At 44.0% G+C, this 17500-nt stretch overlaps 1 protein-coding gene across 5 annotated transcripts in view; it reads left to right on the forward strand.

The window, feature by feature from the left end:
* LOC147017942 (paired box protein Pax-5-like) overlaps window positions 1-17500 on the forward strand; it is a 201205-nt gene that overhangs the window by 47557 nt on the left and 136148 nt on the right. For all 5 annotated transcript variants that reach the window (XM_085897044.1, XM_085897046.1, XM_085897045.1 and 2 more), the window contains exon 5: window positions 798-911. In XM_085897044.1, the coding sequence (XP_085753170.1) occupies window positions 798-911 (114 nt within the window). The remainder of the gene's footprint in view (window positions 1-797; window positions 912-17500) is intronic.

Consider the following 17500-nt stretch of genomic DNA (forward strand, 5'->3'; position numbering starts at 1 on the left):
GTATAACCCCAGGCCAAGAAACTACTTCAGCAGCACTGATGCTTTGTAATAGAGAATGGTATATCAGGGGACATATATATATATATATATATATATATATATATATATATATATATATATATATATATATATATATATATATATATATATATATATATATATATATATATATATGTATATAAAAAGCTCTTTAAAGTCAAGCCTCCAAAAATGGTAAATGGTTAGTTATGTATGCCTCTTTAATGTATGACTATATTTACAAGGAAGAGTGTATATTTCTTTTGAGTTATATCCACTTGTATGTTGAAAAAGATGAAGAGTTGGTACCTTGGACATTTTGTTCTGATTCTGGAAAATGTTGATGGCTGAAGTGGCTGTATTCTTGTTATTTCCACTTAAAACGTGTGAAAAAAGGCCAAACCGGTATATCACTTACAATTGTCAATTTTCAAAATGATGAAATTGGGACGGCAACCCAATTACTGGGAATTGAAATGAAGATCACAGAATTGAGTGCAGGTGATAAAAAAAAAATGACATCATCTACTTGTTGTAGCTGTGCTACATGATAAAAATTGCATGCTTAAGGTGTACTTGTGTTTGTATACTCGTTAGAAATGTCACTGTGGGAATTGGTGTAAGTAACTGTATCCATATATTGTATTTGAAGGACACACGGTTATATTTATTAGAAAGTCACATTTCAGCAGAACATCTTAGTTTCCAGGTGCAGAGATAAAACTAGGAATGCCATGTCGGGGACATTCCACTAAACCTTTGTATTGCTATTGTTGCAGTGTCCAGCGGGTCACTGACCCCAGTCTCTGAGCCAATGGCGCCTTCATACTCCATCAGCGGCATTTTAGGCATTTCTCGAGCCAACGGAGAGACGAAGCGAAAGCGGGAAGAAGGTGAGCTAATCTGAGCAGTGCCCTCTGCCGGCAAGTGTTGGAAAATACCCCTTGTGATAGGATTATATTACTAACTGACTCCAGGTCAGACATTTCGCTCAATACATATCCCATGTCTATATATACATATAGATATTTCTTTATTTATATGTTCTGATCCTAATTTACTACACTTTGTAACAGAGTGTCGGTGCCGAAGCCGTTTCTTCGCAATGGTAAAACTGCCTCGTTTGGGACGCCCAGTTGAACATCCATCCAAGGGATGGCACACACATTGATGAATCACCCTGCCTGTGAAACACCCAGAATGTCAGTTTATAGCCGAGTCAGGATTAAAACCCAGGCTCGACTGTTTAGAGATGAGTGGACATACCTCCTGGTCATCCTGCCAGCCCCAAACATATTTGAGATTGTTTTCTCTATGTGCGATAATCTTCGAGATGATCATCTTCAAACCTCATTCTTTCTCTCCGACATGGAGTTTTCACAAGATCTCAGTGACTTATAATAAATGTTTACAAAAATGCCAATGTAGCTTTGGGTTGACCTGCTTCACTTTCCCAGTTTATGAGGTCAGTATCCCAGGTAAAAAAAATTCCATACACTTGTTTTTATTGTCTTCTGTTGTCTACGAATGCCCTTGCAATTCGTGTAAAGTGCAATGTTGTTGCTGAAAAACTCTTCGGCACTTATTTTGTCTCCACCTTTCATTATCTTAAACACCTCAATCAAAAAGACTCCTTTTCTAATGTGTAAAGTCATGTCTTCTTAAGCCGCTCTTCGTGGCTCAGTTTCGCTAGCCGCAGGATCAATCTCGTAGTTCTACGCTGAACCCTCTTTATGGCAGCTATGTCCTTCCTCAGACATCGTAACCAAAACTGTACACAATATCCTAGATTCTAGATATTCACTCAATTAATATGCAGTGTTAACACAAGCTCTTTTTATATATAATTTATCCCCCTACGAATACAACCTATGACTCCGATAGCTTTACCTAAAGCTGCCTGGCACTGTGCTGTCTGCTTCCCTCCCCCTATATATATATTACCACCCTCGATCCTTTTCCTGTGTCACATGTTCCAAGACTGCCCCTTGCATTATGTAGTCCCTATTTCCATTATTCTTTCCCATTCCCAACACCTTACACTTGCTCAGGTTAAATTCCATCTGCCAATCTTTTGCCCAATATATGCAAGTATCAATACTTTCCTGTATCTGTTCACTACCACCTCTGCTATCCCCCTCCCCTCCAAGCTTTGTGCCATCTGCATATTTTAAAAGCCTACTCTTCACCCCACTATCCAAATCATTGATGTAAATAATAATGAATAATATTCCAGGTACTGATCCCTGAGGTACCCCACTACTTACATCCTCCCACTCACAGCCACTCTTTGCTACCTATCACGAAACCAGTTTGCAATCCAATTAGCTGGCTTCCTGACCAGCCACTCCACAAGCCCTCAACTTAGGTAACAACCTCCAATGTTGTACCTTCTCAAATGCTTTCTGAAAGTCTAAATACTTGACATCCACTGCACTTCCGTCATCCACCCAATCAGAAACTGCTTCGTAGAACTCCAATACATCTGTCAAGTAAAGTATCTCCTATAAATATACATGACATCTTCACCATTCATTCTGAGCTGCCATGGATAACATAAGAAAAATCATGTTCAATTCATAAATTCCTATAAAATCAGCAGAATGCGTACGTGTTTGCTGAAATGGAGTCTACCTGCACATTTACGAGTCTGCAACTGTGCAAGACGACTGAGCCACCAGGAGGCAAAGTTAAGCAAATAAATGGAGGGAAATTTGTGGAACTTGGCGGCGAGTCCGTATTTCTCTCGTGCCTTGTGTTACATCTGCCGTGTGCGCCCGACTCATCAGCTTTAATGGGCACAGCGAGGCGCGGACTATAGTGGAGGGGATGGGGGTCGGGTGGCTGTGCTTGTGGGGCCTGAGCCAAGTAGGGAGCCTGACATCTGTCGAGCGTCCCTCGTTTTCATCATGCATGACATTATGACAGGAAAAAAAACTGTCCATTCATGACCACTGGAATACCTCGATCTTACTTTGCAGGGATGTTACCCCGAATAGAAGAAAGAACTGTTGAAAATTAACTTTGCAAGACCGTTGTAATTCGTTCCAAGTTCGAGATTGGCAGGTTTAGCCCAGGAATTTCCTCATTTTAAAATGAGTTTGAGGCAAAAGTTGAACGACACACACACACACACACACACACACACACACACACACACACACACACACACACACACACACACACACACACACACACACACACACACACACACACACACTCTTTCTCTCTCTGAAACTCACTAATTGTCTCACGCCGGGGCAGCTGTGGGTTGAATGTCTCGCTCTTCCCCGAGGTCGCTTCTGCAGCCTCAAACCATTTAACCTGTTAATGACACCTCGCTCATCCAATTATTCTCTTTCATACATCTTGCTGTTTCTCCTTCCTCCCTTGTCTTTTTCTAGTTTGACTCTGTCCCTTTTACTTGTCTTGTTTTGTGATATTCGAATATGAATTTGTCATTTTAAAGTAACATAATTGTTCCTTTTGGGGAATTGGTCACAGTACATTGTCGGTTTATAACAAAAATTTTATCCATATTTACCAATAAATGCATATAAACAGAAAGGCAAGTTAAATAGCTGCTCTTTCATCCAACCCTCGTTGGAATATTGGGATGTTGGTGCACATTAAGTAGGAGATCCTTGTTCTCCAAAATTAATTGCTTGACCAACAGAGACTGATCTTTAATGTTTCGGATGTGTCTGTAAAGGAGGTTTCATCAAAAGAGAACTAGTTTGATTTGAACTGCATTTGCTTAATGGGAAGGCCAAGATGCCACGAGTCTATTTGTATGCCCTATCTTTCTTACTGGTGGCCTGCCCGAAAGCAGGTACCATGGCAAGGATTGCACTGGGTGGTTTGCCTTTCCAGTTGGAGTCAGGGCAGGAATTTGGAACTTGTTCAGGGTGCCGACGATAGCTCACCCACTGTTTGTGAAGGACACCATGGGATCTTTAACTTCCATCATCTAATGTTGGCAGATGGGATGTTCAGTTTAGCGTCCATCCAAGGGACGGCACACACATTGATGAATCGCCCTGCCTGTGAACCGCCAAGCTGGGCCAAATTCGAACAGAGGCGAGACAGCTCAGAGATGAATGTACATACCTCTAGGACCAAGGCTATATTACCAGTCCATATGCCCTTTAAGACAAACAAATAACAAACTAGGACAGCACTCGTTGGAGCGCATACCTTTGCCAGGCCGAACAATTTTATATCCCACTGATAGGCTGGATCTGCTTCCAGACATCAACCAAAATTTGTTCTCGTCACCAACCTAACTCATCCACCAAGTTTTGTCATAACTTGTCCACAACGTTTTCCGATATCATGCGATATATCGTTTTTGGCCCTATCTCTCAGTGGTGCAGAATCACTGAAAAAATTATAGTATCCGTATCCAGATCTAGATCTCCACCAAAATCTAACCATTTCGCCCTTGTCACCCACCCAACCTGTGCACAAAGTTTAGTCTAAACCTATCCACAACTTTTTGAGATATCCTCCTTCTCACAAACAAACAGACAGACAAGCCGGTAGGCGGCGATGGGTCGCCGAGCATGGAAACTATAAGATATAGAGCAAAATGGATGTCATATAGCGGGTAGGGAATCACCTTAAGATTATGCATATGAAATCTCATCCAGTTACATCTACTGATAAGTACTTGGTATCCATTTGAATGAAAAGTACCGAAAATGCGGTTTGAAATCGGAAATCCCCAAAGTTCGAGGGGGTGCTGTGGGCAAACAAAGATCTAAATCGAAAATCCGGCTAGACTGTTTGTGCACAATGTATTCCAGACGATTAGTGTGAATTTTCATGACCATCCGACCATAACCCTAGGAGGAGTGGCATTTGGCGCGAAGGCACCACCAGCTCTTGCATATTATCGATTTTTGCACTAATTGACCTTTGACCCCTGACCTAAGCAAAATCGGTCAATATGTCCTGAGGCAAAGTTGTAGTACTCATTGAGTACCATGAACCTGCAAAGTTTCATTCGTATCGATGCACTCACCTGGTCGCTAGGGGGCCTTCAATTTTCGCCACACCCTAATTGTATGGGGCGCTGTGGGTAAAATATTCCATATATCACAAAAACCGTAATATATTTGATAGAGCATCACCTGTCGATCATTCGTGCCAAATTTCATAACCCTACGTGGGATAATGGCTTTCGGAATTGATTTCGCGTGAACAGTACCGACTTTGAAGGTTTTTCGGTTGTTGCTGGGGAACCAAAGCGTCCCTAGCAACCATCACAATTTCCAAAGCACTAGGTCATAAGATGTACCTACCATCCGAGTTTGGTCAAAATCCGCCCACGTTTACTACCAATTATGCTGATGACAAACGAACAAACAGACAGAATTACTGACAATAAGGGTCACCTATTTCGGCAACCCAACAAACAGGGGTAAATATATAACCTCCATCCACCTTCAGTGGCGGAGGTAACCAATCACTAAATATTGGAATAAATATTCATTACAAACGGTCTTATTTAATTGTTAAACCTACACTTAATTTTCCATCCGATCTTTACATCCGTACTGGAGTGTCGATAGTCCGACTCATAACCCCACTCCAAGCATCTCCAGGAATCAAAACCCAAACCAGAGAAGTTAAACATAACAAGGCTTTACCCACTCAACCACCCAGCTGCTTTATGTCTGCTGAGGACACCATGATGGATTCCATAGATTTCGCTTTTGATCGTGTTGAATTTCAATTAAATTGCTCTCTGTCTATATCCAATATTATGGTCTGTTTGTTTGTTTGCAAACCCTTGCAGCTTTTGGTCTGATCTCTACCAAATTTTCCATGCATTATTGGTGGAGGGTGAGAGTTAAAAAGAGATTTAAAAAAAATGGTTTTCCATCTTTTGGTTAAATACAGTGTCATAATATTCTGTCTGTCAATGTAAAAATTCCTGTTTAATGATTGGGAAAGCTCGTAAGACTTGTCCGGGACACATTATATACCCTCCACTTGGCTGGCTTCCTCCTTCCCTTAGGACAGCAAGTGTGACCGAGTCATATCCACAATGAAGTCAGATAAACCAACCTATTTAATATGAGAAAGCAATCTCTTATACACCTACATACTTGAATTGAGATTGAGCTTGTGTCCATCATCTCCAACACGATGCTTGATTCCCACCTATAAGGCATGTTATGAAGACTGAAACCTTTCTGAGCTTCTTCATCTCAGTTTTCTGCAAGTCGTTCTCATAACTAATCATAATCCTTCCCACAATCATTGCATGTTGCATCAGCAGACCACTCCAGCATGTAATACGAATGCCCTTGTAATTTCAAATGATCTAAATTCGTTAATGTTTGGTCGCTCAACTTGGTAGCCGCATTGCTTTGAAAGTATGCAAACGTTTGTTTGAAAAGTTTGCACTGCAATCTTACAGTCAAATTTCTTTACGAGACAAGGATAATAATGTGCATCATCGCTTTTTGCATTTCAGGCCATTGGTGTCAGATTGCTTTATGATAAGTTGTATGTTATGAACAGCTGATGAATACCTGGAATAATTATGGCTTGATGGATTATTGTCAAACTATTCTTGTTGAGGGGATATAGCTTGGAGATTAAGGTAAGTCCTGTGATTGTTCCCTTTATTTTTTTTATTTTTTTAAAGATTGTTACCTTTTTGATTTTCCTTTTTTCCCCATATAACTTGAGTAAAAGACGAGGCGTGCCTACCCGTTGCCTCATTGACAGGTTTAATCAAAAGACAGGATGATGTAGTTCACAACCATATTGCAAGTTTATCTGTGAATCTCAATGAGGATGTAAAATGACGTGAAACACCCAAAAATAGATCATTTGTAACATGTAGTTCTTGTTGTTATCATTGTTGTTGTTGTTGTTTTTGAGCCTCAGACAGTTTTGCTCTTATCGACAAGAGGGAGTGGATAGGTTGATCAGTGATCTGATCGTGACCACACTGCCCTGACAAATCTGGGCAGCAGGGAAAATTGGGAAACATTTGACCCCCGGGGTACAGCAACCATGAAGAGACATCCCTGATAGTTGAACAGGTAGTTGTTGTTGTTGCTGCTGGCATGGTGGCTGCGATTGTTGTTAGCCCGCACTCGTGAAACGAAGAGTGGGGTTAAGCAATCAGTCCATTAAGTGCGTACGTAAAACGTACATACGTACGTATGTATGTACGTGTCTGCATTTTGTAATTCCCTTTTCTCTGCAACCGCTTGTTGAGTTGACACAAATTTTTCACCATATGTGCGACTACTCGTATAAAATGTTTTCAGGATAATTATGACATCATAGGTTATGTAGTGTGGCAGCCATGTTGGAAAAAAGGGAAACATTTGAACCTTAGTATCTCCAAAACCGCTTCATGGAAAATAAAAAACTTGGCACATGTGAAGTACTCCCTATGGGAAATAATTGTGATTTTTTTTTTAAAATGATGTCATAGGTGGCTTTGTTATGACGTCATAGTTGCACACGTCAAACGCTTTATTCGGTATGAAAATATTTGAGGGTCATCGAGGGTTAAATTGTATGAGACAAAATTGATGACGTCATTGATCACGTGGTTTGGCAGCGATGTTTAAAAAAAAAAAAAAAAAACTTTTAAAATCCCTCTTCTCCGAAATGGCTGAAAATATTGAGGAGAAACTTTACAGGTATGACTACCTGCCATGAGGAACAAAAACATCTCCACCTATAGCATTATGCGAGGTCCATCTAAAAAGTAACGGGACTGAGCCTGCTGTGTGCCCCAATTACACAACTTGAATGAACGGGTTGCGTCACAGTCTTTCGCAACATTCCAGCAATATATGTGATTGCTGATGGTTGACTGCGCTCATTGTGTGATTTTTTTTACAGGTCGTGCTTTACACGTTGTCTAGTCTGAGTCGTCGTGCTATGAGTCGTGAGCAGAAAGCCAATCTGAAGTTTCTTGCCAAGTTTGGCAAAACACCCTCCGAATCCTTCGCAATGCTGCAGCAAGTCTACGGGAAGAAACGATGTCACGTACACGTGCATTTGAATGGCATAAGAGGTTCAAAGAGGGACGGGAGGAGGTTGAAGACGATCCATGGTCTGCAAGACCTTCAACGATCAGAACGGCGGACAACATCGAGCGTGTGAAGCAGATGGTGCGTGCAGATTATCGAGTCACGGTGCGGATGCTTGCTGAGGAACTTTCCATCAACAGCGACACTGTCTGGAGCATCATCACTGGAAATCTCGAAATGCGTAAGGTGTGTGCAAAGATGGTCCCCAAGCTGTTGTCCGAGGACCAGAAACGGCAGAGTCACTGTCTGCCAAGACATTATCGAGCACCTCGAGGACGATCCAAACCTGCTCTGGAGAGTCATTATTGGCAATGAATCATGGATATTCGAATACGATCTCGAGACCAAATGGCAGAGTTGTGAGTGGAAAAGTCCAGCACACCAAGACCAAAGAAAGCAAGGATGTTGAAGTCAAAGGTCAAGGTGATGTTCATCGTGTTTTTGGACATCAAGGGCATCGTCCACTTTGAGTTTCTAGCACAGGGTCAAACAGTGAATGAATGTGTTCAAAGAGATCCTCAGGCACCTCATGAGATCAGTCCGGGACAAGAGGAGGAATCTATGGGGGAACAACGCCTGGGTGCTCCACCATGACAATGCCCCTGCTCACAGTGTCCTGAGCATTCGACAGTTTCTGGCGGAGAGGAACGTGCCGACTCTGGAGCAACCCCCGTATTCCCCAGACTTGGCCCCTTGTGATTTTTTTCCGTTTCCCCAAGCTCAAGGGGGTGATCAAGAGGACCCGATTTCCTCATGTGGAGGCCATCAAAAGGGCCGTGACAACGTTGCTCCAGAGGATTCCAGAAGAAGCCTTCCGGGGGTGTATGGAAGCATGGAAGAAGAGGATTGACAACTTTGTGAGACTGGAGGGAAACTATTTTGAAGGGGACAAGCTGTGATTTCAATATATTTTTTGGAATAAAATTTCTGTGAAGTCAGTCCCGTTACTTTTTAGACGGACCTCGTAGGTCACGTGGTTTTGCAGCCATATTTGATTGAAGGCAAATATTTAAAAAAAACTCTCTCTCTCCCTCTCTCTCTCTCTCTCTCTCTCTCTCTCTCTCTCTCTCTCTCTCTCTCTCTCTCTTGAACCGCTGCATCAATCAACGTAAAACTTTAAAATTATGATCTAGTATTAATGAGGAATATATGTTTTAAATTTCAACCTTTTTGGATGCTTGGTCTGGCAGCCAGAATTATTTAATTACTGAACCTGCATTCTTTTTGATTTATTTTTCTTTTTTTTTGAATGAGGCTTACTTGGCTGTGCCTGGATTGGTTTGAGGGTCAAGGAGTAGCAGCTGAAACCCGAATCCTATCCCGGTTCCTCATGATGACTTCATCTTTGCTTTTTGTTTGTTCGGATTCCTTCTGATGACTCCAATGCAGTACCAATTTTATTTTGTCTTCCTTTTGATTTTAATTTAATTTTTTTTTTAATCCTATTCTGAATTAAGTTGAATAAAGAGGGCGTGATGGGTCAGGTGTCCGATCAAAGCATGGTTGCATCAAAGCGGGACATCTTGGTACCCGGTAATCATTGCCAGCAGTTATAAAGTGGCAGTTCTAGTGTTAAGAGTGTACATCAAAAACTGTTTAACGGAGGAAATTGAAACTTTACCACATGTTTCATGAGCATTTGATATAGCATATATTACTTAGATGATGCACACCCCCTCACAACTTACACGGTGAATTAAACAAAGCCTAATGCCGAGAGACAATGTCACTTCCTTCCATTTGAAATTGGAATCATTGGAATCTCTTCAGGCTTTACTGTGCTCAGCTGGTGAAAAATGCAAAGAAGAAGTACAATTTGGGTTGGACATCGTGGTGTGTGGGTTGTGTGATTGGTGGAGTTTCTGTTGGGTGTTGTACGTGTGTGAGCGTCGTGTCGGAGATTGAGGGGTTGTTATTTTTTGGTCACCTTATCCAGCTGCTTGCACCATCCACCACACACACTCGGTAACCCCAACACATACAATACCATATCATGGGTAAGTAATACAAAGAGCAAAGCAGACCATCCATGATGTGATTGGCATTTGTTGCTTAAGGTTCAGGAAAACAAAAAAATGCTCCTCAATTGACCTCTCGCACAGGCACGTGACCAGAAATGAATTGTCCCCTCGGGAATAAAAGCAGACACGTGCTAAGGCTCACTACTTCTCCTTTGTTGGCAACCCATTGATTGGTGGAGATTGGCCTGGGGTCTATTGGCCTGAGGAAGCTCTCCTGGAAGCAGGTGAAATGTCACCTGAGACGGGATCTGCTCATACTTGTTTATTACTTCATTTGCAAAGTAGATCGAGTTAACTTTGGTTGGATGCTCCTTTTTTCTTTTCTTTTTTTCTTAAAACCAAATATCAAATCTCAAGACCTCAAGAATGAAGTGAAATGATCCTGGAAACAACCTCACAAAGATCCTACCAACCATCCCTGGGAACATTTTCACAAACGAATTCCAATTAGAGTCTGTCCGGAGCTCAGTGGCGATCCTGGAAAGAGCCCTTGGAACAAAACACTGATAACAACACAACTTCACAATTTAGGCCATGGATCACAATCCTGTAACGAAACTGAGGTGGCTACTTCGAGTCCTGGGAGGGCTCTGTTCCACATTCTGAAACCTGAATTTTGGAGATAGCAATCAATGACACATATTCCTTATTTTATACTGGGAAAAGTAAGTACCCATCCCCAGTGAAAGGCAAAGCAAGGAAAAATACCAGTACCCAGTCATGGGAAATGTTGAACTTAATTTATCAATTTAAATTATCTCATGGACTTCAAAAAGGTTAATTGTGTAGTACTCAAAAAATCCATCACCTTGGCCTCAATACTGGAGAGAGCTATACTGGTCACCTTGGCCTCAATTTGTGGCCTCAGAACGGGCTCTGAGGCTGCAGCCACATCACCCATGCTACTTCCCCCACACAAAGTTGTTCCTGTACCCCGAGTATCTGTACCCCGAGTCTGGAGTTTGGCTTTAAAGTTGTGGCCATGCATTAGAGAGAGAGACAGAGACAGACACAGCATATATGTACAGTACATATGTATGCATATGCAGGTCAGCCAGGGCAGCACTGCTGATATATGAGTGTCCCAAATTAATCAAGATGTAACCAACTATGCCAGGTGGGCTAGTAGTTCAGAAGGGAGGTCAGGATAGGTGGTTCAAATGTGGGAACAACATGGGAGGGAGGGGGAGTAGAGGAGTCAAAGTGGTGGAGATGATACAGAGAAGGAGGTTGGAAGTGCTGTGTGTGTGCAGGAGACCAGATGGAAAGGAGACGGGGAAAGGAGGTTGATCGGATGATACAAGCTGTTGATACAAGGATGCATGTCGAGGATGTGGAAGGAGTAATGGCATGGCAATAATAGTATCGGAGGAGATCAGCAAGCAGGTGTTCAAAGTGGAAAGATGGGAGGGATGGATAGTCATGGGATCGCTGGTGGTACAGAGGCAAATGGTTTGTGTTTTCTCAGTGAATGGGCCACAAATGGGAAGGACTGGGGCAGAGAAGCAGGAATTCATGGGCACACTGCAGAGGATGGTGGGGGATGGTGGGAATGTTTTTGCTGGAGGTGATGCTGTGCATTGCAAGGGATTTTAACATGCATGTGGGAGTAGCAGAGCCGGGTGAAGAGGAATGTGTTAGTAACTTTGATTGTGGAACAAGGAATAGAGATGGTCAAGAATTGGTGGAGCTGGTGGCAAGGAATGGGATGGCCACAGCTGGTTCATTCTTTCAAAAGCAGGAAAGCCACAAGATTACCTATATGAGTGAACATCATAGAACACAACTGGATTTGGTGGTGGTAAGAAAGCAACAGTTGTGGAGGGTTAAGGATCGTAAGGCAGTGGTGGGAGAGCCTGGTACCACCGAGCACAAGCCTGTGGTGTTTGTGGTGCAGGTGGAGAAAAGGAGGGAGGTTAAGAGCAGGGGTCGGAGGATTATTATGTGGTAGAAGCACAGAGGAAACATCGTCATGGAATACAAGGAGATGATGAGGGCCAGGTATGGTCGATTTAATGAAGAAGTGGAAGGTTTGGAAGAGGAAGGAATAAGTACTGAGAGGTGTTTAGGGGAATTGTAGAAGTTTTTTTTGGAAGGACATCAGGAAAGGGTGCATTGTCGAGGGACAGAAACAAGGTACGGTGGACTGAGGAGGTGGCGAAGGCAGATGTTGAAAAGAGGGAGGTTTGAAAGAGGATTGTGAAGATCAAGGATAAAGGGAGACAGCCAGACACAAGGTTGCTGCACCTGTATTGGCAGCACAAGAAAGCAGCAAGGAGAGCTGTGGATAAGGTGAGGAATGATATTAAAGAGGAGGTTTACAACAAGTTGGAAGAGGATGGTGGGAGGAAGATGAGATATAAAGTAGCTCATGACAGGAATGAGGATGTCAAGAATGTGAAAGAGGTGGCGGTGATTAAGGATGGTAACGGGAGGCTGGTGACAGAGAGGGGGGCAGTTTTGAAGGTATGGGAAGGATGTTTCAAAGAGCTGTTGAACTGGAAATGAAGCGACAGCGAGCTGGAGCTACCATATTATGTGAAGGGGAAAGTGGATTTGGTGGAGATCACAGAGGAGGAAGTGTGGACAGCATTGAAGAGGGTGAAGAAAGGAAGAGTGCCAGGCATTGATGAGGTGTGAACAGAGATTATAAATGCAGCAGGAGAAGTCTAAGTGAGTTGGACGCAGGGACTGTTGAACGGATGTATGAGAGAGGGGGTTCAATTCCAGAGGATTGGTGGTCAGGTCAGATGAGGTATGGGAGCATGTGCTGGAGCAGCACGTCGCTGCATCCATGTTTCGTCGGTATTCCAGGGGCCTCTGTCTGGCCATCGCACAGGCAGATGCCTGGCCCATCCCCATCTCCTTGAGATGCGATAAACCTGCTGCAACCTTGAGGCACCTGGTCAGCCAATTGACTCCTCCACTCACGAGGATCCCTTGCTGAGAGAATCTGGTGAGCAGGATCCGCGTCATGAAAACGAGCCACATGTCCATGCAGCCACAGCTGATGCTCACGGACTATGCTGGTAACAAATCTCAGTTGAGTCTCTCTCGGCAACCGCTCGTTGGACACAAAGTCTGACCAGTGATAGCAAAGTATTCTCCGAAGAGACCTGGTACCAAAGGAATTAAGTCTCCATCTCAGATCCCTGGTCAGAGTCCAAGTCTCACACCTGTAGAGCAAGACTGGAAGCACAAAGGACCAGAAGACTTGGATTTTGTCCTCCTGCACAGCTACGGGAAGTGCCACACCCCATGATCAAGTGAATCCATAACTCCCCAGACCCAACCCAGACATCTCTTGACCTCTGGCTTACAGCCAGCAGAGACATGAATATCACCGCTGAGTTAAGTGAATCTCTCTGTGACCTTAACATCCTCACCACAAACAGGTACAGACAAGATAGCAGTATCCAAGATGACATTGAAAGCCTGGATCTTAATTTTGACCCAAGAAACCCATAATCCCAGCTTCTCCGACTACTCATTCAGCACCTCGAGGGCCCCCAAAAGGATATCCAGAGTCTCCGCAAAGATGACTGCATCATCTGCAAAATCAAGGTCAGAGATATTGACATTCCAAAGTGATACACCGCATCTTGAACTCTCCATCATCCTCCCCAGAATCCAGTCCATACAAGTGCTGAAAAGTGTGGGGGCCAGTACACAACCCTGACGAACTACAATAACAACTGGAAATAAGTCGGAGATGTTATCACCAAATCTCAAAGCACTCTCAGTACCAGAGTATATTTCAGACATCACATTGATGAGTTTTTGTGGCACCCCTTAAAGACCAAGAATCCTCCAGAGTGCATCCCAATTCCCTGAATCAAACGCTTTGCAGAGATCAACATAGGCTGCAAGTGGTTCCTGCCAAAACTCTCCTCTGCGTTTGGTGAGGACCCAAAGAGCAAGAATACAGTCAATCGTTGACCTCTTTGGTGTAAAGCCTGACTGCTCTGGACTCTGGTGCTCATGCAAATGGTGGTGAACCCTATCAAGAATTATCCGAGCAAAGACCTTGCCCGGCACTGAGAGCAGTGTCACCACTCGTTAGTTTCTGCAGTCCTAGAGATCACCCTTTCCTTTCCAGAGAGGGACAACAAAGCCCCTATTTCAGTCAGTCGGGATGATTCCTGTGTTCCAGGCAGAGCACAGAATTGCATGCGATGACATGAGTGTAGCATTTCCACCAGACTTGAGAAGTTCAGCATCGATGCCTCAAATCCCAGGAGCATTACCCAATTTCAACCGGTTCACCAAGCCTGTGTTTCCAGAAACAAAGGTGGATCACAAATGATTGGAGGGTCAGCAATAGGGATAGTAACCCCCTGATATGCAACTCAACAGCTGCTGGACCAGCCTGGTACAGCCGCTCAAAGTAACCGGCCCAGCACGCCTCCACTTCGGACTCCTCTGTCAAGACCCCATCACCCTCCGCTCTAACTGCATTGCACTGAGGGATGGGCTTGGAGGAACACAATGCGCAAATTCCCCTGCAAGCAGGATGAGAATCACTTGACCACAGTTGATGCTCTACCCCCTCACAGATTCCTCGCACATTGGCCTCCTTGTCCAACTTTAGAGTACGAACAGCTTTTCGCCTCAGCTCCTTGAACAACTCAGCTCTACCCTCCTGGCCCTGCAACTCTGGTCATTGGTATACAGTATCCCTTGAAAGAGCAAATTCTACTTCGCCCAATGGTGAGTTGCAAGACATCCACCGGCAACATCAAGGATGGTGGTCATGAAGGCACTCCACAACTCTTCAGGATTCCACAACCCAAAGCACCCAGAGCCCCAAAATTCCCACTTAGCCTGTTCGCAAACTCCTCAGCTACCCTCTCATCCTTGAGCTTGCTAACATCCAGTCTAGGTTGGGTTGGTACCATTCTCCCAGATTTAACTGCAACTTCAGAGTTGCTACAACAAGTTTGTGGTTGGTATTGAGTAACTGAGCACTCTGGTCGACCCTGCAATTCTGGATCATCCTCCAGCGACCACCAATGAGCACATGGTGATTTTCCTTTGCCACATGACCAGCGTTGGAATACCAAGTCCAGCGATGAGGCTATTGGATCTGAAACCATGAACCAGCCACCCTAAATCCATGACTTCTTCCAAAATCAAGGAACTTCGTACTATTCTGGTTCACAGTTACAGACCCAGGGGACCGACACATATCTCATAACCATCCCTATCAGTTCCAGTCGATGCATTGAAACCCCCCAAGTCGAGAAGAGTATCTCGCCTGAGGCACTGATCAACCACAGACTCGTGCGCGGCATAGAATGCGTCCTTCACGGTGAGATCACTCGCCTTTGTCAGAGCACATACAGAGACCATGGAAACGACACCCAAGGAGTGACGAATCTTTCATCTCATTATATGCTCATTGACCGGTGGCACCTCAATTATCATTGTATTCAGCTTATTGGACACAGCTACAGCAACTCCTTGGGCATGGTAATCATCAGAGCGACAAGACCAATAGTAGTTGTAACCACCCGCCATGATCTCACCACAATCCGGTCTCCGAACCTCAGAGAGTGCTGCAATCCCTATGTTCAAACATTTGAGCTCAGATGATAACAGAGACAGGTGATCATCCTCTCTCAGAGATGGAACATTTCAGGCACACACCCGAAGGGACTGCCTCAGGTTAACCGAAGGAGACCTCCATCTGGTTGATGATACCTCAGCACCACTCCACCACATACCACCACAATCTGAGCCTGGAGGCTTACCCCATGGTTTTCCTCCTCTCATCAAGGAATAGGGGTCCCGAAGGCTTTGCCCCAATCCTGTAATCTGGCCCTGCAGAGGGCAGCAGCGCAGGAGGTACTCCCACAGGGTGGGTTTTCAGATTTCTATATATTTGTAGGATTTGTGGAATGAAGTGTTTTACAGTGGCTGGAGTGCAAATTCTGCCACCATCCTCCTAAAAAGTTAACCCAATTGCAGGAGGATGTCCATATACACAGTTGGGCACGAGAAATAGATGACCGTTGGCTCACAAGGAGCTCCTCCGCTCTTTTACAGGTTTTGTTTTTAATCCTGCCCTTGTGTCCATATCCATACACCCTCCTCCCCAGGAAAACTGGTGGGGGAGACTGTTTAGTCACCGACAACCTGACCATGAAATAGGTTAGTACATGATTTTGTGGTACTTGCATTAAGTCACAGATCTTATCTGGCTTGATATAATCTCGATTTGAGGACGGGGTTAATTGGAGAGGAGATCTTCAAGATCTTGGGGGCATTATGCTTCTAAGTCATGTCATGAAGGTTCTGGAGAGGATTCTGGACTGGAGAATGAGGAAGAGTGTGAAGTTGAAGATCAGAGAAGAGCAGCAAAGGTTTAGAAAGGGTGGGGGATGACAGATGGGATGTTCGAGCTGAGACAGCTTCTAGTAAATTGGTTGCAGGTGCAAGGTGAGATGGCATTGGGACCTGGATTGGGACATTGGGACCACTGGGACCTTTGTGGACTTGGAGAAGACCGACAACACTGTTCCCTGATAGATGGTGATGGCAACATCGAGATGGATGGGAGTGCTGGAAGCAGAAGTTAGGTTGGTGGAAGGAATGTACAAGGGAACGAAGGGAAGAGTCTTGGTTGGTCCTGGGATCTCTGAGAAGTTCAGCATGAACATCGGTTTGTGGCAGGGAAATGCTCTCAGCCCACTCATTTTTATCGTGGTGATCAAACCGGTAAGCAGGAAGGTGAGCTTGTGGGGTCACATGGGGAGGATGCTGTAGGCAGATGATCTGGCTATTGTGGTGGAGAGTGGGTGGGAGATGCAGGGAGTACTGGGGCAGTGGAAAGAGGGAGTATTTGAGAAATATGGGCTGAAGATGAGTTTGAAGAAGACTGAGGTGATGTGGGTCGGGCAGCAGAGAAAAGAAATGAATATCAAGTTAGAGCGATAGGAGATGAGACAGGGAAATAGCTTTGAGTATCTGGGAGGAAAAGTAACTGGGGATGGTAAATCTGAAGCAGAGGTGTGGAGGAGGATTCAGGTGGGTGCAAATGCATGGAGGAGAGTGGAGGGAGTAACGGCAGACAGAAAGGTATCAAGGAAATTGAAAGGGAAGCTTCTGATGTCGTATGTAACGCCTGCCTACATTTACAGTCTGGAGACAGTGGCACTGACATAGAGACAACAACAGAGGCTGCAGGTTTGCGAGAACAACTGAATCAGGAGGATTGCAGGAATGAAGGGGGTGGATAGAAGGATGGATTAACTGAGTGGGGGGATTGGTGTGCAGAGATGAGCTTGACAGGGAGATATATATATATATATATATATATATATATATATATATATATATATATATTTATATATATTTATATATATTTATATATATATATATATATAT

The sequence above is a fragment of the Eptatretus burgeri genome, chromosome 10 (genome assembly GCF_056783735.1).
Source record: "Eptatretus burgeri isolate ZD-2024b chromosome 10, Ebu_testis_v1, whole genome shotgun sequence".
Classification (NCBI taxonomy): domain Eukaryota; kingdom Metazoa; phylum Chordata; class Myxini; order Myxiniformes; family Myxinidae; genus Eptatretus; species Eptatretus burgeri.